Source organism: Morus notabilis, unplaced genomic scaffold, assembly GCF_000414095.1.
Source record: "Morus notabilis unplaced genomic scaffold, ASM41409v2 Scaffold118, whole genome shotgun sequence".
NCBI lineage: Eukaryota > Viridiplantae > Streptophyta > Magnoliopsida > Rosales > Moraceae > Morus > Morus notabilis.
Genome location: NW_010364457.1, coordinates 286,307 through 312,323, shown reverse-complemented (window position 1 = coordinate 312,323; position 26,017 = coordinate 286,307). Strand labels below are relative to the sequence as shown.

General features: G+C 34.2%; 3 protein-coding genes and 1 non-coding gene across 6 annotated transcripts; 3 read left to right on the top strand and 1 right to left on the bottom strand.

The window, feature by feature from the left end:
• The first annotated feature begins 4,175 nt into the window (after positions 1-4,175).
• LOC21395315 (G-box-binding factor 3) lies at positions 4,176-7,342 on the top strand. The gene is made up of 7 exons (XM_024171188.1): positions 4,176-4,411; positions 4,924-5,057; positions 5,252-5,303; positions 5,442-5,490; positions 5,816-6,018; positions 6,510-6,713; positions 6,900-7,342. The coding sequence occupies exons 2-7, from the start codon at positions 4,966-4,968 to the stop codon at positions 7,125-7,127; spliced, it is 828 nt and encodes a 275-aa protein (XP_024026956.1). The 5' UTR covers positions 4,176-4,411; positions 4,924-4,965; the 3' UTR covers positions 7,128-7,342.
• A 2,068-nt stretch (positions 7,343-9,410) lies between these two features.
• Positions 9,411-12,854, top strand: LOC21395314 (putative glucose-6-phosphate 1-epimerase). 2 transcript variants are annotated; one of them, XM_010106697.2, is made up of 8 exons: positions 9,411-9,649; positions 10,068-10,142; positions 10,654-10,710; positions 10,800-10,966; positions 11,152-11,286; positions 11,458-11,560; positions 11,710-11,809; positions 12,446-12,854. In XM_010106697.2, the coding sequence occupies exons 1-8, from the start codon at positions 9,536-9,538 to the stop codon at positions 12,613-12,615; spliced, it is 921 nt and encodes a 306-aa protein (XP_010104999.1). In that variant the 5' UTR covers positions 9,411-9,535; the 3' UTR covers positions 12,616-12,854. The 2 variants fall into 2 exon arrangements, with proteins under 2 accessions (XP_010104999.1, XP_024026946.1); XM_024171178.1 differs by lacking the exon at positions 12,446-12,854 and adding an exon at positions 12,380-12,429.
• Positions 12,855-13,924: 1,070 nt separating this feature from the next.
• On the bottom strand, positions 13,925-13,996 carry TRNAM-CAU. The gene has a single exon. It is a non-coding gene; the product is annotated as a tRNA-Met (tRNA).
• Positions 13,997-17,574: 3,578 nt separating this feature from the next.
• Positions 17,575-21,506, top strand: LOC21395313 (probable inactive receptor kinase At4g23740). Of its 2 annotated transcripts, XM_024171171.1 has the most exons (5): positions 17,576-17,647; positions 17,854-17,913; positions 18,086-18,145; positions 18,598-20,029; positions 20,583-21,506. In XM_024171171.1, exons 4-5 carry the CDS (start codon positions 18,751-18,753, stop codon positions 21,242-21,244), a joined length of 1,941 nt encoding a protein of 646 aa, XP_024026939.1. In that variant the 5' UTR covers positions 17,576-17,647; positions 17,854-17,913; positions 18,086-18,145; positions 18,598-18,750; the 3' UTR covers positions 21,245-21,506. The 2 variants fall into 2 exon arrangements, with proteins under 2 accessions (XP_010104998.1, XP_024026939.1); XM_010106696.2 differs by lacking the exon at positions 17,854-17,913 and having other exon boundaries at positions 17,575-17,647.
• The last annotated feature ends 4,511 nt before the right edge of the window (positions 21,507-26,017 follow it).

Sequence of the window (26,017 nt, the reverse complement as noted above, 5' to 3'; positions counted from 1 at the left end):
TTGGCTTTGTCCAGAAATCAGTGAATGTTCACTGTGATTCTCAAAGTGCTATACACTTAACCAAAAATAGTGTATTTCACGAGAGGACGAAACACATTGATGTCAGGCTACATTTTATCAGAGACATAATTGCAAGAGGGCTAATTGAAGTTGTGAAGATATCTACTGAAGTCAATCCTGTAGATATGCTCACGAAGGTTATTCCTATTACCAAGTTCAAGGAAGCATTGAACTTGCTCAGGTTGCTTGTTATGTAGCTCACTGGAAATTAGGGATCTCTAGTCCTATTCACGAAGGTGTTAAATCTAGAGCCAAGGTGGAGATTTGTTGATTTGGTGTCTCTAATTTATACTTGCTGAAGGAATGACGTGTGGTTTAGTCAACAAATGGTTGTGGAAGGCTGCAGACTCTCACAGCTAGCAAAGTAACTAGTACATGTGCCATTCTTCTATTTGGCCTAGTTTGGTATAAATAAGGGATTGGTGATATGTTGTAACACACTCTAGTTTCAGAAAGGAAAACTTCTTTGTACACGTGAGATTACTGAGAGAGAGAAATTCAGTTGGGTGAATTTTTGGGTTTGTAATCTGTCTTTGGGTGTGCGATAGTTTCTTGAGAAACTGAGAGAAAATCCCTGAGAAGCGTGAGAGAATCTGAGTGTGTAATCCCTGTTTATTAGTGGATTGGACTAGGAAAGAAATCCCTAACTTGGATTAGGATTATTTGGAATCCGAATCAAGTATAATTGCTGGTGTCTTGTTCGTTTATATTTGCTTTTATTTTCTCTTTTGAAAATCTGTGTTCTTTCTTCAAGTGCAGAGGATAAATTTCCTCACATTATTATTATGTACTTTTAGCTAGTTTCCTTATCTTAGAATCTGTATCATTTTTTTTTTCATTTTCTTGTACAGTTATCACATAGTGTAGATTGTACATTTTATTCATCAACAGAAACAAAGAAAAAAATAATTTTTAGAGGGGGCTTAAGTTATATCAAACTTCTAAACTAAATTGTTTGTATAATATAGTCTAATGGAGTCAAAATAGATCAATTTAAGGATATAAATGGAATATTCAAAACATTCAACATAAAATTTGAATTTAAAAATATATGGGAGCCAAAACAAGAAAAAAAGGGTAAATAACAACTTCTAAAAATTCTTTGAAGGGACACAAAAGGAGCTGGTTGGGCTTCATCATGAAAGTTGGCCATGCCATTCACAAAAGTTCCCTCTCCTAAATTCTTTATTTAGTTACAGGGATGGACAATATAGAATAGAGAAAACACAGAATTTGATCATGGCATTGGGTGTAGCCGTGCAGGATCTCTCAAGGGTGGCGCTCATCAATCTATTGGGAACTAGCGGAGGCGGAGGCGGGCATGCTGCAACGAAGGCGGGCATGCTCCAGCGGCGGCAACGGAGGGACTGGTATCTCGATCTCGCAGCGGCCCGACGACGACTGTGGGATAAGAAAATTTTTCCTTATTCTTCTTGATTTTTTTTTTCTTGAGAGATTTTATGGTACGCCTAGCGTATCAGTACATTAAAATTTTTTAACCATTAAATTTGCGTATTTCTTAACTTTTACGTGATTTTATTTAGATCCGACGAATAAAAAAACATACCGAATAACGTCCCTTTTTTCTTTTAGTAAATTATTTTGTTTTAACTCTGTTGTTCTTTAATATTTGTTTTTATCTTGAAATTCCATTTTTATTTTTTAAGGGTATTTAGGTCCTTTTAATAGTTAGAATACTCTAAGAACTAAGAAAATCCAAAGCTATAAATGTGCCAAAATCTAAAATTCATGGTATGATGTATTGATGGCTTTAAAATGCATATTACAAAGTATAAAAGTGAGAAGCCTACTGAGGAGGAGAAAAAAGTAACAAGATTTTCCCAGAATATACAGCAATACATGCACATCTCAAAACCTTTATTCTTCTTCCTAATAGGTGGAAAGTTTTTGTTTCTTCCATCTCAAGGCAGCTTCCTGTAACTTCACAACTGTTACTTGAGTTTCTTCTGGTACATTCATATCCTGTTCATGCAAATCTGAACCATTGATTTTCTCCCATGGGATGCTTTGTCCGGTCTAATGCCCTCTTACGAAGTTCTCTGGCTTTTTCATAATGCCCCCATCGATGTTTCGAAATCAATGTACTCCTGTCATAAAACAAAAAGAAATCGTATTAGCGTATTTATCTTCTTCATTTTCCTCAACCACCACACGCTCTCATCACCAAGCACTGGACCCTTTCCATTCTTTCTCTCTAGCCCTTGCAATGTTTGTTCAACTGTGTCACCTATATCAATTTCATCTTCAGACTGTGCAAATTCGGAATCATCAAACCTAACACAACCAATTCAAAATCATCACCTATATCGATTTACAATGAAGATTGATTTTGTTTCTCTGAATTTTCTTTTTAGGGGAAAACTTCTAACCCTAACACAACCAACATAATCGATATAATGGATTAATCTTTTTTTTTAATTTACGCATTTGAGTTTTATAATCCATTTTTAATAACCTGAGGTTTTTGCATGGTATTTTATGATAATACCCTCCTCATATGAGTCATGTACGTGACACGTGGTGAATTTCGTCACTCATTGTAACAGAAGAAGAAAACTTGTTAACAGATCAAAATTCGGGGGAAGCAGATGTTACGTTTTAAAATTCGAAAAGCAAAGTGTTACAAGAGTGATAGTTAGGGAGAATTTTTGAAATTAATATCTTAATTATAATATTACATTGGAGATGCTCTTAGGCCCCATTCATTTCACCGATTTGAGTTTAGAATTCGAGTTTTGCTACAGTAAAAAGCTCTTAGAAATAGTCACATCTAACTTTTTTACTACAGTAAAAAACTTTTACATAAAATCACATCTTAACTCAAATTAAAAATTAGAATCAGGGAACTAAACGGGCGTTTAATGAGTTTGGACCTTTATTTGGTTTCATTGCCTCCAAGATTGTTGCTCCGGTTGTGGTAACTCACTTGTTTTCTAAGCTTTCTGAATAAACTCCAGTTTTAGCAGCGAAACAAAAATCATTGTATTAGTATAATATAATATTTTCTTTTAAATTAGAACCGTAAATTTAGACTGAGATAAACAAGCCACTCAAGTCCATTATCATCAGCCAAGCCTGGCCTAAAGCCCTCATGTTAGGCTGTGTTGGGATTTCAAGCATAAAGTGTTTTTGAGCGTCTTGACTTGGCCCTGAATGCCTTTTTTTTATTTTTTAAAAAATTTGCCTTATAAATGTTATTACAATAAATACAATCGTTTAATATTGTATAACAATCAAAATTAACAAGTTACCTATCAGATTAGTTGATACTAAAAAAAATAAAATAACAAAATCAAGATATTAAGAAGTTAAAATAGAAATTCCACACTATGGGCGTGTTTGTTTTCGTTTTTGAAAACGTTTTTCAAGGAGCAAAAATGAAAACGCTATGAAGATTGTCGTTTAGTGACTCATTTTTCCAAAATCAAAACTGAGAACACCCTTTTCATTTTCTTTTTATTCTCATGTTTCTGAAAATGATTTTTTCCCGTTTTCATTTTTCTTGTTTTCATTTTCTCGCCCGTAGTTCATCCCGTTCCTTTCCATTTTTCTTTCCCCGACTGCCCTGCCGCTCTTCTCCGACTGGCCCCCTCACTCTTCTTCGATTGCCCTCTCCCCCGAAACACACCCATTTCCTCTAGTTTTCATGTATATAATGTTTATTTAATATATTATTATTTTAAATATTATTACATGTTTTTAAAAATTAAACCACCAAACACAATTTTAATTTTTTTTAAACTGAAAATAATTTTAAAATAAAATTACCAAACACATTTTCAAAAATGATTTTAAAATAAAGATGAAAACGTTTCTGTTTTCATTTTCATATAAAAATTAAAATTATTTTAGAACGAAATCCAAACTCAAAAAAAAAAAAAAAAACACCGTACATTTGCCAACGAGGAGGAACAACCAAACGTAAAGCCGCATGACGAGGAAAGTTCGGCTAATGACGAGCCTATTTTACTGAACCCAATCCTTTATGAAATTTCGACACGTGGCGAACGTTCAGCAACTGTCCGGAACCGACGATCTGGGCCAATCAGGTTATCACAGTTCAACAACCTTTACATGTGCGTTTGACACGATCCACTTTCGCGAGAACACATACAGAGCACCACCGCACGCGCCGGCGCGTGCACCGCCGATTCTCCCTCCTCCTTCCCCTCCGTCACTGTATTCGATCTTGGCTCCTTCAGAAATCACGCCAAATCAAAGATTTTCCCTCCAATTTCCGAGAAAAAGGAAGCAAACGCTGGAAAATTCGAGCCAGGGTTAGGGTTTCCGCGCTCCCCATATTGTCCTCTCGAAGATTCCAAACTTTCAGGTTTGTTCAATTTGGGGATCTCTTTTGGCATGGCCTTCTAAAGTTTTCTTTTTCTTGCGAATCAGAAAATTGACAACGTTTATGAATATTAGATTTTATGGGATTCACTTAATTTCTTTTCATTAATCTGCTTCAATTTTTTCTATTAATTGTTCTTTATTCAAATTTTGACCTCCAAATTCCTATCAATTTAATATCTATGTTTAATTGAACACAAAACTCTTATTTTATTTCCTTTTTTTTCTTCCATCGCAGTTCAATTAAAGGGAAGTTTTGCTACACAACTGATAATTTTGATTGCATGAACAGAACTTACGAACCCCATGGATTCTTTTGATTCACGATAAATATCAAGTTTAATCGGTTTTTGTCATGGAAGTGATTGATAGATAATGTTTTTAAATTTTTGTTATTTCTAGCCCTTTTATGATGTTAGGCCAATTTGGCAATTGCTCATTGGAAAAGCATCTACTTTGTCCAGCTTTTGCTGAAAATATTTATATTTTGTGTAGTCATTTCTTCAAGCACTAAAGAGCTTTAAATCATTGGAGCAAATGGAACAAGGATTAGCAAAGAAGCTAAAAGGGTCAGATGGGCTTCCCATTCAAGTTGGATGTGATAATCCCCAAAGTGATGTATCACAGAGGTATATATGCGGTATACCGACTTAGAGTTGTTCTTTACTGATAAATTTAAGGGGAAAGTTTCGAGCTTGGGGAGTTTTGAAGATTGCATTTAGTTTTATGTTGAGATAATGCATTCATCAGAAACTTGCAGCTAGTTAACTTATGTTTTAACTTACCAAAATCCGACTGGTTGCTGACTTTATAATGTATGCAGTTTGGAACGTGATGTTGATGGCATGACAGATGGAAGCAATGGAAGTAGTGATGTGAGAATCTGACTTTGTTATGTTTAATTTTCTCATGTCTAATGGGTTCCTTTATTTTGCCCTCTTTATCTTTATTTATTTGAAATATAATGATAATGCGTTATGTGAGTTAAAGTATTTGTGGATTTCATCTTTCAGGCAGACAAATTTCAGATGAATAATGGGGCTGAGAGCAAGCAAAGCAGTGGTACGGTGAAAATTCTTTTCACTATCTTATGCCTTGTGTTTGTAACTTTCTAGTGTCGAAAATTTCTTGCGTTGGAGATCTGCATTCATTTTTAGAGGCAGTTTTTTGTTTCCTTCTTTTACTTCCAATTGCCACCCACTTTTCAATCCCGCTTTTTCCACTTTTGGGGAGAAAAATGTTCGTTTTTGTGCTTTTGGGTTAACTTGCATGCAGGGTCAGGAATAATATTTGTCATGCTTTTGGTCTTATATATTTGGAAGATGATGAGCCATATGTCAACTATTTCATGCTGACTGATTTCTTTGCTCAATTTTCTTGGCGGCAGATATTGATGTGAAAGCCTATACTCAGGTCAATTCTTCAATTGAAGAAAAAGTAAATGAGACTTCTACTGATCTCTCTGACAATACCATGCTTCCTGTGTTCATCGGGTATGTTGGATCCCAATGTGAGAAAGCAGGAAATACCCCGACTTGTGCCACTTCTTCTGGGATAGGATTTCCTTCTGATGCCTTGGCCTTGGCTCTGGTATGTAAATAATAAAGCTTTATCTCTTTCTTTTCTGCTTTTTGTCAAAAGAGTGCCCCTCTTTTTCTGTCAAAATAAGATCAGCACGTGTAGATTTGGGCCTTGAATACTTTTCTGCTTGTTTATTTTAAGGTAAATATCATTTTTGGTCCCCAAACTTAAGGGTAAATCCGAAATTTGGACACCAAATTTACTAAATTCTTCCATTGAAGTCCTTACCGAAAATTGACTGTTAAAAATTAGGCGGAAAATATGAAGGCCACATGTTGTTTAATGAAGGACATTGCAAGCGTTTCATACATCAAACTGTTACATGGAAGTCACGTGTCTTTTTCCATCCCATTTTTAACAGATTCTTGACGGAAGGACTTAATGGGGGATTAGTTATGAGACGTTTTGAGTACTTGATAACTTTGGACCGGATATAAAGAAGTCAAAAGATTAGGAATGGTGTTCTATTACATCATATTTCTGGATGTTAAATTTCACAGGACGAAAGGCAGTTGAAACGGGAGAGAAGGAAACAAGCAAACAGAGAGTCTGCGAAGAAGTCTAGGTTGAGAAAGCAGGCGGAATATGAGGAGTTGCTGACAAGATGGGAATCCTTGAATGCGGAGAATGCGGCCCTTAAGTGTGAACTAGAACAACTGAAAGGCGATTCAGGAAAACTGAGGCATGAAAACGCCGCATTGATGGTATTACCTCATATTAAATGCGTCTCCTTTGCCAATGTTGAGCGTATAATAAGAATATTTGCAATTTGCCAACTTTTTGCTTCCTCATATTCATGCATATATGCACAGACGCACACACCCTTTCTTTGGTAGTTGAGCAAAGCTGTATTTGATTGAGCTGCTCTTTTGCTAACTGACTTTGTGCAGGAGAAGCTGGAAGTTAGAGGGCTAGCACAGAAAGGAGAGACCGTCTCAAGTAACGTTGAAGCTGATTTGACCCTAAGAAACAATACTGAGAAAGTACCAAACAACTCTATTACTTTAAATAGGAATGTGAAACCAGATCGCAACACCCATGAAAGTTCAAATTCAGAAACCAAGCTTCATCAGTTGTTAGGCTCGAGCTCTAGGACTGACACAGTTGCTGCTAGATGATCGAAAAGAGGGTCCTGTATGCAGCCATGTGTCTGCCCACATCTTGACCAAAGGTCTTGTGGTTTCACAGTGTGCTCGAGTTCTGATTGACTTGCAACAGTAGGTAGCAGAGTGCAATTAGGTAGATGATGAGGGACATATCTATCACATTGTTGCATATGATTTTCATTTTATGTGTGATTAGTTATTGACCTAGTAGCTTTATACATTGTAGGATTTTTTATTTTTATTTTATTTTTATTTTATTTTTATTTTTAAAGCAGTAGCTATTTATAAGTACTGTTTTAGGCAATTAGGACAGGTTTTGGAGGAAAGTAGTTTGTTTGTACTAATTATTGCACCTTATATATGCTATTTCTTGGATAACCATGACCGAAAATTTATTTAATGTTGTCTCTTGCAAAAAGCAAATTATATATTGTTATCCTCCTTATGCAGATGGTAGAGAGGAAGAAATCTTTTGTAATCGATCTTCTTCTGATATTAGGAGAAAGTTGAGTATGGGTCTGAATCTTTCTGCTTTTGTGATAGGCATGTTTTTTTTTTTTTTAGGTAAATAAAGAAAAGTAGGTGCCTTTTCTGAATTGTTTTTCCAGTTGAAAAACAAGTAGGGACAAAAGCTCACCAAGCTTATTAAAAGAACTTTTCAGAAGAAATTCCATTGAACCTTTACCATTGGCTTGTAATTCAATTTGCCCATGCAAAATCTTTTCTTGCTAGTCTTAGCTTCAGCTGTTACATCTTAAACTGGGACTTTTTTTCTCTTTTTCGAGTGGATTGCAAGTCAAAGCCCATCACTCTCAAAAATGGGTAAAATTTGTGGAACTAAAATGCGTGGCATTGGTGAGAGTTTTGCACTTTGTCTTCTGCTAAAGCCGTCCAAGAACTTGCAAATTCTGACTTGCTTGTGGGTTTTCTTTTTTCTTTTTCTAGTCATTGGATTCATGTATCTTATTTAAACGTAAGAGAAGTAACTCACATATTTTGCCTTGATTATGTTATATATATATATTGACGAATTTTTAATGTTTACGTTTTTATAGTGGTTTATACATTAAATATAAAAATTTAATTATGTGGCGTGATAAAAATTTAATTTTATTAATTATTATAAAATTTTTTAGTCAATTATCTAATTTATACTGTGAGATTAATTGCCATATATATAATTCATATAAAATTTTCTATTATTGGATTCATGCATCTTATTTAAACGTATGAGATTGAGAAGTGCTATTGCTGTTCCTTGCAATGGAATTTCTCTATCGCATTTCACATCCGATGGATGCCGACAAAGCTGATGGGCAATCTTATTAATTAAAATTCAATGTTTTGAAAAGATTTCATTCGTGATTCACAAGTGATTCATCTTACAGTTTTCGGCCATACAAATCTTTAGACTATTCAATAGTACACTTACACCAAAGACAATTTTATGTACTACCACTACTATTGATCATCATCACCTTAGTAAAGTTACAATAAAAATGATTCCGTGTACCTTTAAGTAAAGTAATTCATATATCCACATGTTTTTTATTTTTTTAGATTTTTTTTTTTTTTTTTTGAAAATATCCTTTTCCCCTCCTTGGATGAACATGGGTTTTGACTAGTAAAGCATGGTCTATTGAAAAAAACCAATCAACCGACAAAAATGACATGCTCTTTGGGGGGCATAAATGAAGATAAGGAATCTTTTAGGGGCAAAATTATAGCATAGATTATGTCACCCTTTTCAAAGGGTAGTTAATTCCGTTAATCAGCGCTCGCATGTTGAGACTTTTCAGTCCCCATCAGGCCGTGCGGGAACAAAACTAATGATCGCCAATCCTCACTATTACCCCAATAATTTATAATTTTTCCCACTTTTTGGCTTCTTTTTGGAACTTAAAAAAATTGCAAGTTGCACTTAATTATCATCATTCATAAATTTATCAACCCCTCCAAGATCTGTTCAAATGATTACATAAGAAAAACAAAAATCTCTTTAATCTTCAATATCTGACCCCCAAAATTATAAATAAATAAATAACCATTTTATTGAATTAATCTTGTTTCCCACCACAAATGCTTGCGTAACCGTTTCTGGAAGTTTGTTTCAGTCTCATGTTTCTTCTTCTTCTTCCGAAGAAAGAGAAAATTAGTTAGTTATATTGGTAGTTGGGATTCTGGTTTCATTTCACGAGAAAATCGGGATTTTTTTTTCTTTTTCTTCACAAGAAATCCTTGATTTTCAACTGCTCAGAGAAAAAAAAAAAAAAAAAAAAAAGGGAGCTTATGAAAGTCGTTTATATTGGCGGTGTTAGAGCGAAGTCGGTTTTCAGCATTTCGATTTTTCGCAGTTTTGGTTGAGAGAGAGTAAGAGAGAGAAAGTTGTTCTCTGTTTCATCACTTTCTTGTGTTCGAAGATGAATCCTTCTGGTTTGAGTGGCGATCAAAGAGGAGGTTCGGTGGATGTGGTGAAGGACAGAAATGGAATCGATCAGGTTCTTCTCAGGAGTTCTGGAGGATTTTCTGCGCGGGTTAGTTTTCTTTTTCTTGTTGATGGCTTCTCGATCGATCGGTTTCGATTTCTTTCTTTTTTTCTGTGTGTTTTGATTTTCCTGTGTTCTTTGTTGATAATTTGGTGTTCGTAGAAATTTGGTTGAATTGCATTACAAGTTTCTGAATCTCATTTCTTGTTTACATTCCAAAAAATTGAAAAGTAGAATGCGGAATTGAACAAATACTAGTTTTGAATCTCGTTTCTTGTTTACATTCTGAAAAAATTGGAAATTAGAATGTGAAATTGACAAATCCTAGTTTTGAATCTTCTTTCTTGTTTACATTCTGAAACATTTGAAGGTTAGAATGTAGAATTGAATAATACCTAGTTTTGAATCTCGTTCCTCTGTTTACATTCTGAAGAATTGAAATTTCTTTTGTGTGATGTGAATACAGGTGAGCTTGTACGGAGGTCAGGTTCGTTCTTGGATGACTGACCGTGGAGAAGAGTTGTTGTTCACTAGTAGTAAAGTAATTTTCTCAGAAGTTTTTTATTGTTCGTAGTTTTTCTTCATTAGTTTTAGTTTTTTAGAACTCTGACGCCAAATGCTATTGTCATACCCATGAAAAAGTGCCTGCTTTAGTTTCACAGTATTCACAGAACGGTAAAACCCTTCAAGAGATTACGAATTTGAAAGAGATAATTCTAAGTCCTTTGTTCACTAGTAATGAGGTGAACTTTTTGAAAGGCTCTTTTTGTTCACTGGTACTATTTGCAAAATGGAAACCTCTCCAACTCCAAGAAATGGGAATTTGCAATTTTATTAACAAGTTTAAATGGGCTGGTAAAACCATCCAAGAAATGGATTTCGCAATTTGAGTGGGTTGGCAAAACCCCTGCATTTTGGTTTAAATGTTTGAATGGGCTAATTCCTTTCTTTTTTCTTTTCCTTCAGTTTAATGTTCTTGTACATATGTCATTGCTATCTTCTGACAAAATTCGGGTCCCTTTCATTATACTTATCTTTTTCAACTACTTTAGGCAGTCTTTAAGCCACCAAAAGCAGTTCGTGGAGGAATCCAAATTGGTTTCCCACAGGTAAAGAAGTGTATGTTAGAGTGCATGTACACTTGATCATCTAAGAATTTTCTTGCTTAATGGGGTTTGGTTCCATTTTTATTTCATAGTTTGGAAATAGGGGAACTTTGGAGCAACATGGGTTTGCCAGGAACAAGCTTTGGGTCATTGAAAAGAATCCTCCACCTTTTATGATTCGTACTGATTCTGATGGAAAGACATTCATTGATTTGCTGCTTAAACCGTCTGATGAAGATCTCAAGGTCTGGCCACACAGGTTTGAGCTTCAATGCTTACATTCCCTTCTGAGGCTTTCAAGTTTTCATCATTAATACTCATGCGTTGCTTAAGAGCTTTCATACAGACTGCCCACATATCAAATTCACTTTTATATGAAAAGTAATACTGAGAAATTTAAAAACTGCAGTCATTCTGAAATGGTGATTTTTGTCATTCTACCAGTTTCGAGCTTCGTCTGAGGGTCTGTTTGGGGGCCAATGGGAATCTGTCCTTGATTCCGCGTGTCAGGAACATGAATTGCAAGCCTTTCAGTTTCTCATTTGCCTTCCATACATATTTCTCCATTTCTGATATCGGGTAGGCAAACGTTCAAGTGGGGCTCGTTTTTCTTGTAGATATTTCCATGGAAACTGGCAACACTAATTGCATGAGATATGAAAATGAACAGTTTCTAGTAGAATTATGATAGCTTTCTGTTTTATTATCTTCTGAGAGTTAAGCAAAGATCACAAATATATCTTCCAACAGTGAAGTGAGGATTGAAGGCCTGGAGACTCGAGACTATTTTGACAACCTATGTCAGAGAGAGCGCTTCACTGATCAAGGAAATTCCCTAACATTTGAATCTGAGGTATGATGTAAAGAAAACCTTTCTCTTAGTGATCATGGAAACGGAATTTTTGGTGCAATCATGTTCATTTCTTTGTTAACCAATTGAAAGCATTTTGCTTATCAAGGTTTTTGTTTTCCTTTTTTTGTTTCTCGGTTTCTTTCTTGCAGGTGGATCGAGTTTATCTTGACACTTCAAGTAAGGTGGCTATTTTGGACCATGGGAAGAAGCGAACATTTATCATACAGAAGGAGGGACTTCCAGATGTTGGTATGATTCCTTTCTTCGCCTAAGTTTTATGATCAAAAGAATATTGCCATTTTTGCCACGGTCATTTTATATTTCCACCTCAAACTGCTAAACTGGGTGTCATAAGTAGAAACAAAATCTTCAATTTAAGCTTTGTAATTATCATCTAAATGGGATCTGGGATTACTAACGACCGTCATAAAAGAACTAAAGTACACAAATGCTATTGCGCTGTGTATCCCTCCATGACAAACAAGAGCAAAATGTAAATCATTTATGAATCTTGGGTGTTTGATAAGGATTGGGCAGGGATGCTCTGGCTCAAGATTTGGGAAGAAAAAGTGAAACCTCTGATATTGAAGTCGGGTTAAATGAATGATAATTCATTTCGGAAGTTGGAATTTTGACTCTTTCTGCAAATATATGAGCTTGGACTTTGGAGGATCATGTTAAACCTCAGACTCCTATCTGATTCCTTGACAAAGATTCATTACACGGGTGTCTTAACTTTAGGTTCATTACCAAAACTTTTTTATTTTTTTGATGATAGAACCTTTACCAACTTATCCGTTTGATGCTTGATATATATAGGAAGGTGAAATGGCAAGCAAAAATGATACATGAGTTCCTCTGACTCTGAGATTTTCTCGTCCACAGTGGTTTGGAATCCATGGGAGAGGAAAACCAAAGCCATGGCAGACTTTGGAGACGACGAGTACAAGCGTACACTTTGTGTGGACGGAGCATTGATCGAGAAACCAATCTCCTTGAAGCCTGGTCAAGAATGGACAGGCAGATTGGACATCCTTCTTCTCTATTCAAGCTAATGAATGAAGTTTACCCTATTGATCCTGACTATAACACAAAAATGAATTGATCCACGCTTGACGGCTCTTTTTTGATCTGTGCCCAGTGGCTACATTCCCAACATACTTCTGAAAGAGTTTTTTACATGGAGCTGGAGATGCTTTTGTATTCTTCTCCGTTGTTAGTACTTAGTATCATTTCAAGATGTACATGAACTATGTTCAACTGTATAGATAATAGTGCTAGCCTTTCAGTCAATAACGACTACTAATGTTCAATTTGAATATGAAACAAGATATTGCTTACTTACTTTTGCTGATTTTCCGTATATGGAACTGGAGATGTTTTTGTAACAATCTCCATCATTAATATCATCTCAAGTGTACATGGACTAGTACTGTGTCAAAAATAGTCACCGAAATTATTGCTAGCATCTAAGCAACTGGAGATGTTTTTGTAACAATCTCCATCAATAATGCTAGCATCTAATCAACACAATTAATTAGAGAACTGCAATTTTATGATTTTCCTTTCTATGGAACTGGTATTTTTCTTTTTCTTTTTTGTTGTTGTAATTTTTTGCATTGTTAATGTTGTCTGAATGTGTACGTGAACTAGTATTATGTTCACCGATAATAATGCTAGCACCTAATCAAGCACAATGAATTATGTTCATTTTGTTTTCTGTTCCTTTTTCAGTATAGAAGTCCCACTTGCTGCTACGAGGCGATAGATTGTAGCTCTTCAATTTGGGGGCGAACGGATAAATAAAGTTTGGAATAAAAGAGATGCAACTTGGAGGGAACAGATAAATAAAGTTTGGTCTGATTGATGAGAGAAATAAAAGATTTTTTTTTTTTTTTTTTTTTTTTTTTTTTTTTTTTTTTTTTTTTTTTTTTTTGCACTACTGTCCCCAAAATTTATCTTGAATCAGCAAAATGATCCTAAAACATTTAATTATGAAAATCAACTCATTGAAGGAATTCTTCTTGACAAATAGCTGGAAATCGATAACTGATGTTTTTCTTTTGGAGGAAACTAACGTGCATTTCAAGCAAAAAAATAAAAATAAAAAATTTAACGTGCATTGAGCTGTTTTTGGGGGTAGATTCTTGACAAATAGCTTTTAGTTTATTTCTTTCTTTAATCCATCAATTGGCGTAAAATGTAAATGCCAATAATTTCGAATACAGTGACTGGTTATTAAACTTTAGAAAGGACCATCGCATCAATCCACAATAATTAAGGGGCAATTAGCTCAAAAAGTATTAGGGCCTGCGAAAGAGGAGAAAAAAAAAAAGGGGGCAGGAAGAGGAAGCTACTCCAATGTATCAGAGCCAGGTTTCGATCCTGGGACCTGTGGGTTATGGGCCCACCACGCTTCCGCTGCGCCACTCTGATTTGTTAATTGTGAAATACAAAATAAATATATAAACATTATGAGTTAAACACTACCCATCTAATACGACAGAAACTCGAACAGAAAAGGTATTTTCATTCCTGCCTGTTAAAAAAAAAAAAAAAATTCGCTGATACTTATAGTCATGTCCCTACCTTCGATACCTAGGTTTCGGATTTCAATTAGATGACAGAAACCAACGTGTACCGAAAATTGAGTTTGACATGAACCTTGAGATTTAGGAAGTTTTCTAGACAGTCAAGCAATAATAATAATTGGTTTTGAAAAGCTGTTATTGATGTCCTAGCATTGGTTCTAGTGGTTGTATTAAACGCGCACTTTATAGAGTTTGAATCCCCACTTTATTTTATTTTTTTTATTTTTTAATGTTGGTTCTCGTTCTGTGTTGTGCTCTCAAGCTGAAGTTGATCTCTCATATATTTCATAGTTAATTGTATTGTTACTCTTGACATATTGTTAAAACAAATAATATAGTAGCTCCTCACTTGCTAAATTTGTGTTATCTTATTCAGAGGAACTTTTTGAGCTTTGAAGAAATTCTCCAGCCCTGTTTTGTTATTGTCATTTTTGTCGAGTGTCCTTATAATATTCCCCCTAAAAAGGGGTGTTTTTTGGTTTTTATTTATTTTCAAGTAAGAAAACATTGAAATTGTGGGCGCACTTGAAACTCATTTTAAAATAATTTTATTTTTTGTATGAAAATGAAAATGAAAACGTTTTCAATCTCAAATAGAAATCATTTTTGAAAATGCGTTTTGTAGTTTTATCAAAAGATTATTTTCAGTATAAAAAAAAAAAACCATTAATGTCTATTTTTTTCTCTCTCTACTCGAGAGAGGAGAAAACGAAAACAAAAAATGAAAAACGACTAAAAGTCGTTTTTCATTTCACTCTCATTTTATACTAAACCAAAAAATCATTTTCATTTATGTTGTTTGTTTTTATTGCGCCAAACGCCATTTTAAAAACGTTTTCATTTTTTCTTTCTCAAAAAACGTGAAAAATAAAAATATGATCAATTTCAAACACAACATGTGTATTACAGTTTTAATTAAAAGAGTAATACTATTCATCTCGATGAAGTCACAGCCTATTACTCACAGGGGTGGCGGGTCGTTTATCCATTTTGGATAAACATTAAAAGTTAGACTACTCCGTTTGACTAGTATAGTTCGATTTAAGCCTCCATTTAGCAAAGAAAGACACGACTCCGACCATACAAGCACATGTGCCATTTTACTTAGCAACGTCGTCAATACTAAACTAATAATAATGTAGCAATCAACCAATACAATACAAAAACCAGTCAAATATATTGTAGACAATAGGAAAGCATAAAACATGTCCATAAAACCCCCTAATATTCCCCATCTCAAACAGAAAAATCCAACGTTGGCAAATCAAAATGGCGGGCATGTATTGGACAGTTGCATATGATGTGTATCAATATTGGACTCCCCATGCCATTTCCATTGGCCCAATTTCATCCTTCTCCACTCAATTTAGTAGGCAAATTCCAAACATTGAAAAAGGATCAAAATCCAAGTCTCACCAAATCTATCTATATGTGCTGCTAGGAAAAGTACAACTGCAAACATTCCTTCAAACTTTGCTTTAATAATTGAAACCCAAAAAACAAAAAAAAAAAAAAAAAAAAAAAAAAAAAAAAAATTTGTTACCAAAAATATATAAATGCATTTTTTTTTTTTCCATTTTTTGCCACCCTCACAATGAATTCTGACCAACCAATTGGCCAAGATGTTAAGGCTGTTTTGTGCATGGGAGGCTTTGGGAGCCATTAATTAGACCATATGTAGTAGTTCAAACTTTAAAGAGAATCAGAAAGAGACATACATGAACATGAAGATTGATAAGATAACAAACAAGTAAAAACAGAAGAAAAATTTTAGAGGTAAATCATTTCAATGGTATTTCTTCCAACTTGAAATATATAAATAATTTTGCACTTGAACCCATCTTTTTGCAAATATCTTATGCCATTGATATAAAAGTGTAAAACTTTCTCACAAAAACAAAGTGTAAAACTTAACATGGTATCACCAATTATTTATTATTATATCGTTTTTATTTTTTTTATTTTTTTTTTTGCTGAACAAAATGTTCGTTTTAAAAATATTTGATTTCCCAAGATTCACTGTTCCGAGAGAATTTTCAGCATAAATAAATGTAAGCTGCTGAATTATCATTATAAGAACCGAGTTTGTCGACTAACTTTATTTACACAAAAGCTCTTTTATTTATGCACACCGTTCATTTCACCGATTCAAGTTTAAACTTTAAGTTTTATTACAATAAAAAGCTCTCAGAAACAGTCACATATAATTGTTTTACTATAGTAAAAAGCTCTCACATAAAGTTATATCTGAACTCAAATTAAAAACTCGAATTAGCGAACTAAACGGTTATTAGTGTTTGCAAATGTGTATCATGTTTAATGCTGTACTCCATTTTCCTACTATCCAAAGACTAGTAAAAGAAATATTCAATTATCTACCACTCACATGTTTTCGGAGGAAAAAAAAAAAACCTACCACTCACTTAGCTTTTAAAAAAAGTTTCATTAACTTTTTTGCAAGATCCAAATCAGTAGTTGGATTTGGAACCTTTCCAATAGAAAAAGCACTAAATTGGATCTTTGCTGTAAAACAAACGGTGGACAATTATTTATTAATATCAAAAGATAAAACTTCTACATAGGGATTTAAACTTTACACTTATAATAGAGTCAAATCTATAGTTATTTGTATAGATTATATCTATAATGTAACCACAAAACAATGTTTAAATCTTTTTATCATAATTTTTTTCTCACAAAAATTTTAAATTTTTATTAAAATTTTTCTGTTTAAATCTACGAACTAAAAGAGCCTGCTATAAATTCTCAAGAGAAAACCTCTATGCGTGACCGCTCTGTACTGAAATTTTACATTTGAATTAAAAAATAAAAAATTTTAAAGACTTTGACACTAAATATAGCATGTCAAATTTTCATATTTAATTGCTATGGGCTGATATTGTGATTCTTTCACGTGACAGTTTTTCTTTCTTTTTTTACTAGTGCACTTGACAGTTATGAAAATTTGTTAATACTCTCGTATATGTAAAATTTCCGAAAACTTATCAATATTTATCTCATATTTATGGTCTTAATCCACATACAACGGCAAAAAGCGGACAAACATTCTGTTACCCATCCAATCCAACGGCCAGTTCGGAAGTGCGCCAAAATCTTATCATCCTTAATCAACGGCTAAGATCTCCCCGCCAAGCATTCCTTGGTAGTAACCGCAAGCAACCGACAGGAGAGGACGACACGAGCATTTAATTCCCGCAACTCCGTATGCATTAACATTGGGCCCCATACATCGGTCTTCGTACGCCACGTCATCAATTCCCATAAACCCAGCAACCACCAGTGACCAAACCGCCCAATCACAACCCAATAGTTACCGGTTTTCCGTCACCCATTTACTTTCACAGGTCAACTTAGAAAAACCCCTCCACTTACGTACTACTCTTCCTTCAGCCTATTTTTTATTTTATTTTTTCTCTACAGCTTGGCTTCAAAATCTCTCAAAGAGCTTCAAAGTTCAAATAGAGAAAAAGGAAATGTAAGAATTTATTTCAATTTGTACGTATAGTCTTATATATGTATATATATATATATGTATATGTTACATATATATGTCATATGTGTGTCTGTGTAGGTACACTTCTTTTAGGGGGGTAAGTTTAAGACTGTAATTGTAACATTGTTGGTTTATTTTATTTTTTTTTTATTTTTTGTTGGTTGTTTTGGAATGATTACCATTTTCAGCACATTCACGTTGGATTCCACTTTGGCATGAGCACAATCAGTTTAGGGAAATCATAACTAGTACGTTGCTTTGAATTCCCATTTCATTTTCTTTTTTTTTTAATTTTTTGGATTTAATTAATTACACTTGTTATTATTGGCAATTCCTAATGTGGTAGTGCATTTCAGACACGGTAATTTTCTCTGTGTTGTTCTTCGTTTGTTAACTTTTGTTTTTTGGATTGTTTCAAAGCTTGGAGATTGGAAGTGATTCTAGTGGTTCAGATCTGAAAAAAGGAGTTGCAAATGAATGGTAAGTTTAGTTTTAATATAACCAGCTTAAGCTCGTGCTTTTTATACTTTTGTTTAAGTTTATTAGATAGAGATTTGTTTGTGGCCAGTTTTGAATCAGAAAGTTACAGAAAAAAGAACTTAAGAACAAAAAGAGGAAGAAAGCTCGGTTTTTTCTGCAACACATTTTGCTTTTACAGAATATAATAACGCCCTTTTTGACCATCTATATGTACTACTAGTCTACTACATAAAACCAAAAAAAAAAAAAAAAATGAGAACCAAGTTATTCCATTTTCAAACACTGCAAAGAAAGCTCAATTTTTTACGCCAAAAAATTTCTCCTCAGAGTCGCCTCTACTTTTCTCGACAATTGTCTCGGAATTCGTAACTCTCTTCTCTTTTTCCTCTTTTTCGCTTTAACTTTCTGATTCTTTCCCTGTTTTTTTGTGTTTCATTCATATTCATATTCAGCTAGTTTAAGAAGGAAGAGCCATGATGGAGAAAGAGGAGAAGAATTGCAGAAGAAACATCTCGTTATCTTCTTAAACTAGTTCTGGGTTTTTCATTTTATTTTATTTTTTTTCTAGATTTTATTTTATTTTTGTGTGTGTGTGTGTGAAGAAAATGAAAGGTGTAGGCGTTTTCCCTTGGATTTTCTTGGTGGGTTTTGTTTTCTTGCGAGGAAAATCCGACCCACTTGAAGATAAGCAAGCTTTACTTGATTTCATGACAAAACTCCCTCACTCTCGTCCTCTCAACTGGAACGAGACTTCTCCGGTTTGCGGCCACTGGACCGGAATCACTTGCAGCGACGACAAGTCTCGCGTCTTAGCCGTCCGATTGCCCGGCGTCGGATTCGACGGCCCGATCCCTCCCAACACGCTCAGCCGCCTCACAAGTCTCCAGATTCTCAGCCTCAGATCCAACCGCATAAATGGGCAATTCCCATCCGACTTGTCCAACCTCAAAAACCTGTCTTTTCTCTACCTTCAGTTCAACAACTTCTCTGGGCCATTGCCTTGGGACTTCTCAGTTTGGAAAAATCTCACCATTGTGAATCTCTCCAACAACCATTTCAATGGCACCATCCCACTTTCTCTCTCTAACTTGACCCTTTTGGCCGGCTTGAACCTGGCAAGCAACTCGCTTTCTGGGCAAATCCCTGATCTCCAACTGTCAAAGTTACAACAATTGAATTTGTCAAACAATTTCCTTAGTGGGTCTGTGCCAAAGTCATTACAGAGGTTTCCGGAGTCGGTTTTTCGAGGTAACAATGTTTCTTTCTCGAGTTTTGCACCTGAATTTCCACCTGTTGTGTCACCTTCTTCAGAGCCATTTTTTATGCCTACAAATGGTAGTAATATTAGTGCTAAGGTTGGTAGTGGGAAGCTTGGTGAAACTGCATTGTTGGGGATTATAGTGGCTGGTGCGGTTTTGGGGCTTGTGGCGTTTGCTTTTCTGATGCTTGTTTGTTTCTCGGGAAAGAAGAGGAAAGACGGGCTTGGTGGGCTTGGGGGGCTTTCCGGGAAATTGAACAAGGGGGATATGTCGCCGGAGAAGATGATCTCTAGGAGCCAAGATGCGAACAATAGGTTGGTTTTCTTTGAGGGGTGTAACTATGCGTTTGATTTGGAGGATTTGTTGAGGGCTTCTGCTGAGGTGTTGGGGAAGGGTACGTTTGGTACGGCGTATAAGGCGATACTGGAAGATGCAGCGACTGTGGTGGTGAAGAGGTTGAAGGATGTCAATGTCGGGAAGCGTGAATTCGAGCAGCAAATGGAGCTTGTTGGAAGTATTAGGCATGAAAATGTGGTTGAGCTCAAGGCTTACTATTATTCCAAAGAAGAGAAGCTGATGTTGTATGATTACTACAGCCAAGGAAGCGTCTCTGCTATTTTACATGGTATGTTTTGTCAATCTACGTATACTTCAATTTTGCTTGGAAGCTCTATTGAATATAAACTTCTCTAACTGTTATTATTATTATTATTATTATTTGGCTGAATTAGAATTATTTGCTTAGTATGAGAAACTTCAATGGCAATTTAGAACTCAAGTAGCTTATTACTTAGAGATGGAACTTGGGAAATTAGTAAAAATAGTTTGAGAAGGAATATGTTAGGAAGAACATGTCGGGGGTAAGAAATGGAAACATGAATTAGAAGCATTCTTTCTTCAACCTTGTTCTAGGTAACCAAACTATCATTTGTCTCACTCTGCTTATCTTGCATTAGTTTTTGCCATAACCTTCATTGATTCTTCCATTATAGGGTCCTTTTTAGATAAACCATTAATTCTGAGTTGTTATTGAGCGTGGGAAATCTTTTCTAAGAAAATACATTTACTCATACTCGATATATTTTCCTTATTCAACGTTCTATCTGGTTATTCTAAGTATGTAGCCAATTGCTTTGAGTTTCTGAAGTCCTCATCCGAATGAATCTTCATATTTTCAGGTAAAAGAGGAGAGGATAGAGTCCCTCTAGACTGGGATACCCGACTGAAAATAGCAATTGGTGCTGCAAGAGGAATTGCGCGTATACATACAGAGAATGGTGGGAAGCTTGTCCATGGAAACATTAAAGCCTCAAACATCTTCCTCAATTCGCGGCAGTTTGGCTGCGTTTCGGATGTTGGTTTGGCGAGCATAATGAGCTCATTGGCTCCACCAATCTCCCGTGCTGCTGGTTACCGAGCTCCAGAAGTAACAGACACCAGAAAAGCAGCTCAACCATCTGATATCTACAGCTTTGGGGTGGTTTTGCTTGAGCTTCTCACTGGAAAATCCCCCATCCATACCACTGCAGGCGACGAGATTATTCACTTAGTCAGGTGGGTTCATTCGGTGGTCCGAGAGGAGTGGACGGATGAAGTGTTTGACATAGAGCTAATGAGGTATCCAAACATAGAGGAAGAAATGGTAGAGATGTTACAGATTGCCATGGCATGCGTGGTGAGGATGCCGGATCAGCGCCCTAAAATGTCTGACGTAGTGAAGATGATAGAAAATGTCAGGCGGATCGATAACGAGCCTCAATCATACACCGGAATCAAAGCTGAAAGCTCAAAACCACAGCCAGCAGTTGGCACAGATTTTTCAACTTCACCCAACGAGTAGACAATTTGTCCCTTTTTTTCTTCTTCTTTTTTCAAATTTTAATTCACATATGGTGAAGTATCTTACTTCATTTTGCCCCCAAAGTGTTGTTAATGCACAAAACTGCAATGATTTTTATTTTCTTTTTTATTTTTTATCAACTTGATCCCATTTAGGTAGAGCTTGATCAGGTTATGCATTGGTGTATCAGCAGGCTGTCGATTCTGAAAGCGGAAATTCGGATATTCCCTTTAACTAAAGATCTCTTTTCTCTCTTTTGTAATCTGTGTAATGAGAGAATCCATTTGAATGTAGAATCAGAAGATAGTGGAGGGAAAATTTTGAAAACAAAGCTGCTTTTGCTTTGTTCTATATTCCAATTTCCAAATGAGATTTTGAGTCATGGCCAAGGTGTTGTCAAAAGGAACATGAGAAAAAGCAATAGTGTCTAAAGTGCATTAGTTTCTGGATATTCTTTAGTAAAACATGAGTCACTCCTTAAAATTAAAATGCTCTCTTAAAAAGAAATATTACTCTATTATTCAAAGGAGACAGTAAAAATTGTAAAAGCATCCAAGAGTTTAACAAAACCCCTTGAAAGACAAATGGGATTTGGAGGTGACAACCAGCTTTTGACCTTTGTCGAATTTTATGTGCCATAAAATTTCACTTCTGCTTTAGGAAGAGAAAAAGTTGTTAAACTATTATTCCACCCACGTGACCTTTCAACTTTATCAAGCTTACCATAGATGACTGTCTTAATTTTTTTTTTTGAATGTTGGCTGATAAGACAAGGTGGTTTGAATTGAGAGCCAGGTGTATTTTCAACTCTACAGTTGCAATCTTAATCATTTTCCTAAGCAAAAGGCATTTATAATCAATTAAAGATGGGATTACTTTTTCAAGTCAACCATTGGTTTTGTTATCTTTTAACTTTAATTTATTCTTATGAGATTTGAGTATTTGAAAGATATAATTCAAGGACATGAAAATTCTATAATAATAGAAAAGTCGCGTTGCATTTTGACTCCACAGTTTAGTTCGCTAATTCGAGTTTTTAATTCGAGTTAAGATGTGACTTTATGTGAGAGTTTTTTACTGTAGTAAAAATGTTAGATGTGATTGTTTGTGAGAGCTTCTTACTGTAAAAAAACTCAAATTTTAAACTCGAATCAGCGAAATGAATGAGACTTTTTTTTTTTTTTTTTTTTTTTTTTTGAGGACAATGGAAGGTTTTATTAGGTCCACAATTCCACATACATATGATCCAGTCACAGACAACGAATGAAGATGTACTAGAAGTCTAGAACATGTCGTTCTAAATCTGAAAGTTTTCAGTCGTTTAGGCTGAGAAGCAATTTATGAAAAGAGAATAAATAAAAGCAAAATTGATCATTTATTGTTGCAAACATAACCCAAAAGTAAATCCACATGTCTCCCTTCAATACAGAGCTGTCAAATGGGTCGTCATTTAATTAAGTATGATCGTGCTAATATGATGTATTTGGTGCAGCTTATTTATTAGTGTCATGCTGTGTTGGTCTACAATCCCTCACTTTTGATCCAACATAGTCCATTTGTCATGCTTTTATGCGTCGTCGGCTCATGTGCTTAATCATGCTAGCCCGTATTGACCCATTGAACAACTTTAATTTTATTGTTCATTTAATCAATTAGCAAGAAAGATAGTCCAATAACCACAATCAATTATAATTACGAAAATAGTAGAAAATAGTCCAATATGAAAAGCTTAATGAAGTATATAGATCAATTTTTAGTTATATAAATTAATAGGACATAACTTGTCAAGTTATGGTTCATAACCAGATAAATTATGAACAAACTTGTCAAGTTATGATTCATAACCAGACAAGTTATGGACAAAAATGATTGTACAAGGAGGGCGCTAGTTTATAGAAAGAAAGGGTGGAAAAGAATGAAAAATATAAAACAAAGTTAAAGTAAAGGGGTTTTTTAATTGTATCAAAATTGACTTTGGAATTCGATATGGATAAAAGATCTTCCTATGTTATATTATTCAATTCTTGACGATGAATCAATTTGTCAGATATTGTTAGCCTAATTTTCACACATAAATGTTATGTCATCCTTTTTAGGCCGGTCGTGTTATGTTTAGCATATAATGTTCAACACTTAAGTCTAACACAACTTATGAGATTGGATCGTGCTAAAGGTAAAAGTTTTGGCTGTCCGAATAAAAATTTAAGACCAGTCCGGCCCGACCTTAAAGCCCGAAAGGCCTGGACCTAGCCCAAAATGTTATAAGATATTTTTCAAATAACTCAAAAATAAAACGGATTATTATATTTGCACACACTAAATTTATGAATACCCCTATTAAATTATCATATTTAATAAAATAATTTTATTTTTTAGTAAAATTACAATAAAGCATATTAGGGATACACCCACATTTTTTTTTTTTTTGTGGGGGAGAATACACCCCTATTGAATTTATGTTTTTACTGAAATTTTATCGCTTTCCTAAAAAAAAGGTATTACAACTCCCCCGTTTAAGAATATGTAAGGGAAATATTATTGTTCAAATAAAAATACACCCAACCACCTAAATTCTTAATTCTTATGAACTTTAAATATATTTCTATAAAATTTTCTCTCAAGAAATAGTGGAAACACCAATTGCGATCTAGAAAGAAAGATGTCTCTCATGAAATCAATGGATGTTGAAGCAAGTCTTTCTATATTTTTCCCCTTGTGAAGTTCTTTTCATTTCTCCAATCACTCCATGTTTTCCATCCGATCTTGCAAGCAAATTAAACGAAATTCAAGCTATAATTTTGGATTCAAACCCTTACCGATAATTTCGTTTAGGTTTCTTGATTTTGTGTTGGATTTTAGCATACTGTTATTTTTATTTATTTATTTTTTTGCTTCACTTCTACTGGGTTGTGTAGATTGAGGAGGTTGAGATCATCTATTGGCTTGTACGTAACGTTTTGTTTCGTTTTTTGTTTTTTAAAGTTAGTTTTTATTATGTTTTATAAAGTTTTATAAAGTTTTGTTTTAAATCAGAATAATTTTTTTTTACGGTTAAATTAGAATTTAATCCTTAGAGACGTGTTTTTGTAGAATAAATCAAAATAAAAATATATTTAGTTATGACAAGGTTAAATTTGATATTATATGCAAAATTTTTATAAAGGATTGATTTTTTAAATATTTATTAAGGAAATATTAAGTAGTGGGGTATCTATAACTTTGATGGGTGCATATATAATTGTTGGGAATAGTGTCCTAAAAACATGAGATGTAATAAGATATTTATTATTGATTAATAAAAGAGTTTATTCATCATTTTATGTGCATATATTTATGAATATTTTATGAATATCAAATGAAAATTCTGTGATTGTTTATATAACCTTAAACATAGTATATAAGTATTATATACGAGATGATAATGTTTAAGGATAATAATCAAAAATATTGTTCATGGTGAATTTAATTAAAGTTCAGAATCTTTAATTAAAACATTATTAATACATGTCATTCTCATTTAGAATGGAACGGTGTTATCCGCATTGTTAATATGGCGAGATATTGAATGAGTATATTTCGCATAATAAGATTATGTGGAACAAGGACACAGACACAATATGAATTTCTAATAATTTCCGTTAAGCATAGAAATTCTAATTGAATCTACCGATAGTCATGTATAGAATGATCTTAATCCTGAGTTCTTAACAAACTCCTATTTATGGATTTATGTCTTTTGATTTACTCGGTACGGATTCTGAGACCCTGAATCCTATTCCTTGTATTTTGGAGACATAATGAAATAGGTAGCTGTGAATGTTATTATACGAGATGAAATACATTCCTTCTTGAGAAAGAAGTAGATAAATAATTATCTTGAGTGTTGATTCGGTACTTGGATTAGTAAGAGCGCTCTGGTTCATTAATGTGTTTTATGAATCACTATCCATTAGAGAATCAATGGTACTCAAGGATGCAGATATAATTAGAGAGGTTAACGGATTCTACCTGACTCTAATTATGAATTATTTATGGAGGATTGATCTATATGTAAATGACTATATCAAATGGACACTTCGCTGTTTAGAAGTAATTAATGTCTATAATTTTGAGAGTTCAATTCCAAGTTTATAGTGGAGTAACTATTGGAATTAATATAATTAATTAATTAATTAAAGTGTTTAATTAATTATTAATTTTATTAGAGCTCGGGATTATAGGTCCATTAGTCCCCGCGTCGTCCTTGTAATTCTACTAGACACAAAGGGCAAAATAGGAATTTTAGAATTACATAATTCTAAAATTAAATACTCGAAAAATAATTAATTGAGAATTAATTATTATTTAAATAATGTGATTATTTAAATTTGAATTTGAATTGTGAACATAATTTAAATTTATCCTTTTGAACTTATTTGATAAGTTGTTCAATTTAGAATTCAAATTAATTTAAATTTGGCTTAAATTCGAATTTGACTTTGAATTAAAATTGGACTACAGGATCAAGAATGATTTTTCTTCCTTCCCTATCTGCTGTTGGCGCCACACACAGGGTGAAACCCTAAGGGTGTGGCCGGCCACCTTATGGATAAGGGGAAGGGATTTTTTATTCCAAAATTCAAATTAGAAATAGGGATTTAATTCTGTTTTGAAGTTTGACTTCTACTCTTTAAATATGAGAATAATAGAAAATTGTGAAGACAATTTTTGAAAACAATTTTCAGCCCTAATTGGATTGGTGGCCGAAATTCATAAAGGAAAAAAGAGAGCAAA

Bases quoted from the DNA above. Each gene is read 5' to 3' on its own strand.
- LOC21395314 (XM_010106697.2), top strand. From the start codon at position 9,536: ATGAATCCTTCTGGTTTGAGTGGCGATCAAAGAGGAGGTTCGGTGGAT. The intron at 9,650-10,067 runs GTTAGTTTTCTT...ATGTGAATACAG, and splicing joins CTGGAGGATTTTCTGCGCGG to GTGAGCTTGTACGGAGGTCA. The intron at 10,967-11,151 runs GTTTGAGCTTCA...TCATTCTACCAG, and splicing joins CTCAAGGTCTGGCCACACAG to TTTCGAGCTTCGTCTGAGGG.
- LOC21395315 (XM_024171188.1), top strand. From the start codon at position 4,966: ATGGAACAAGGATTAGCAAAGAAGCTAAAAGGGTCAGATGGGCTTCCC. The intron at 5,304-5,441 runs GTGAGAATCTGA...TTCATCTTTCAG, and splicing joins GAAGCAATGGAAGTAGTGAT to GCAGACAAATTTCAGATGAA. The intron at 6,714-6,899 runs GTATTACCTCAT...GACTTTGTGCAG, and splicing joins ATGAAAACGCCGCATTGATG to GAGAAGCTGGAAGTTAGAGG.
- LOC21395313 (XM_010106696.2), top strand. From the start codon at position 18,751: ATGAAAGGTGTAGGCGTTTTCCCTTGGATTTTCTTGGTGGGTTTTGTT. The intron at 20,030-20,582 runs GTATGTTTTGTC...TCATATTTTCAG, and splicing joins CGTCTCTGCTATTTTACATG to GTAAAAGAGGAGAGGATAGA.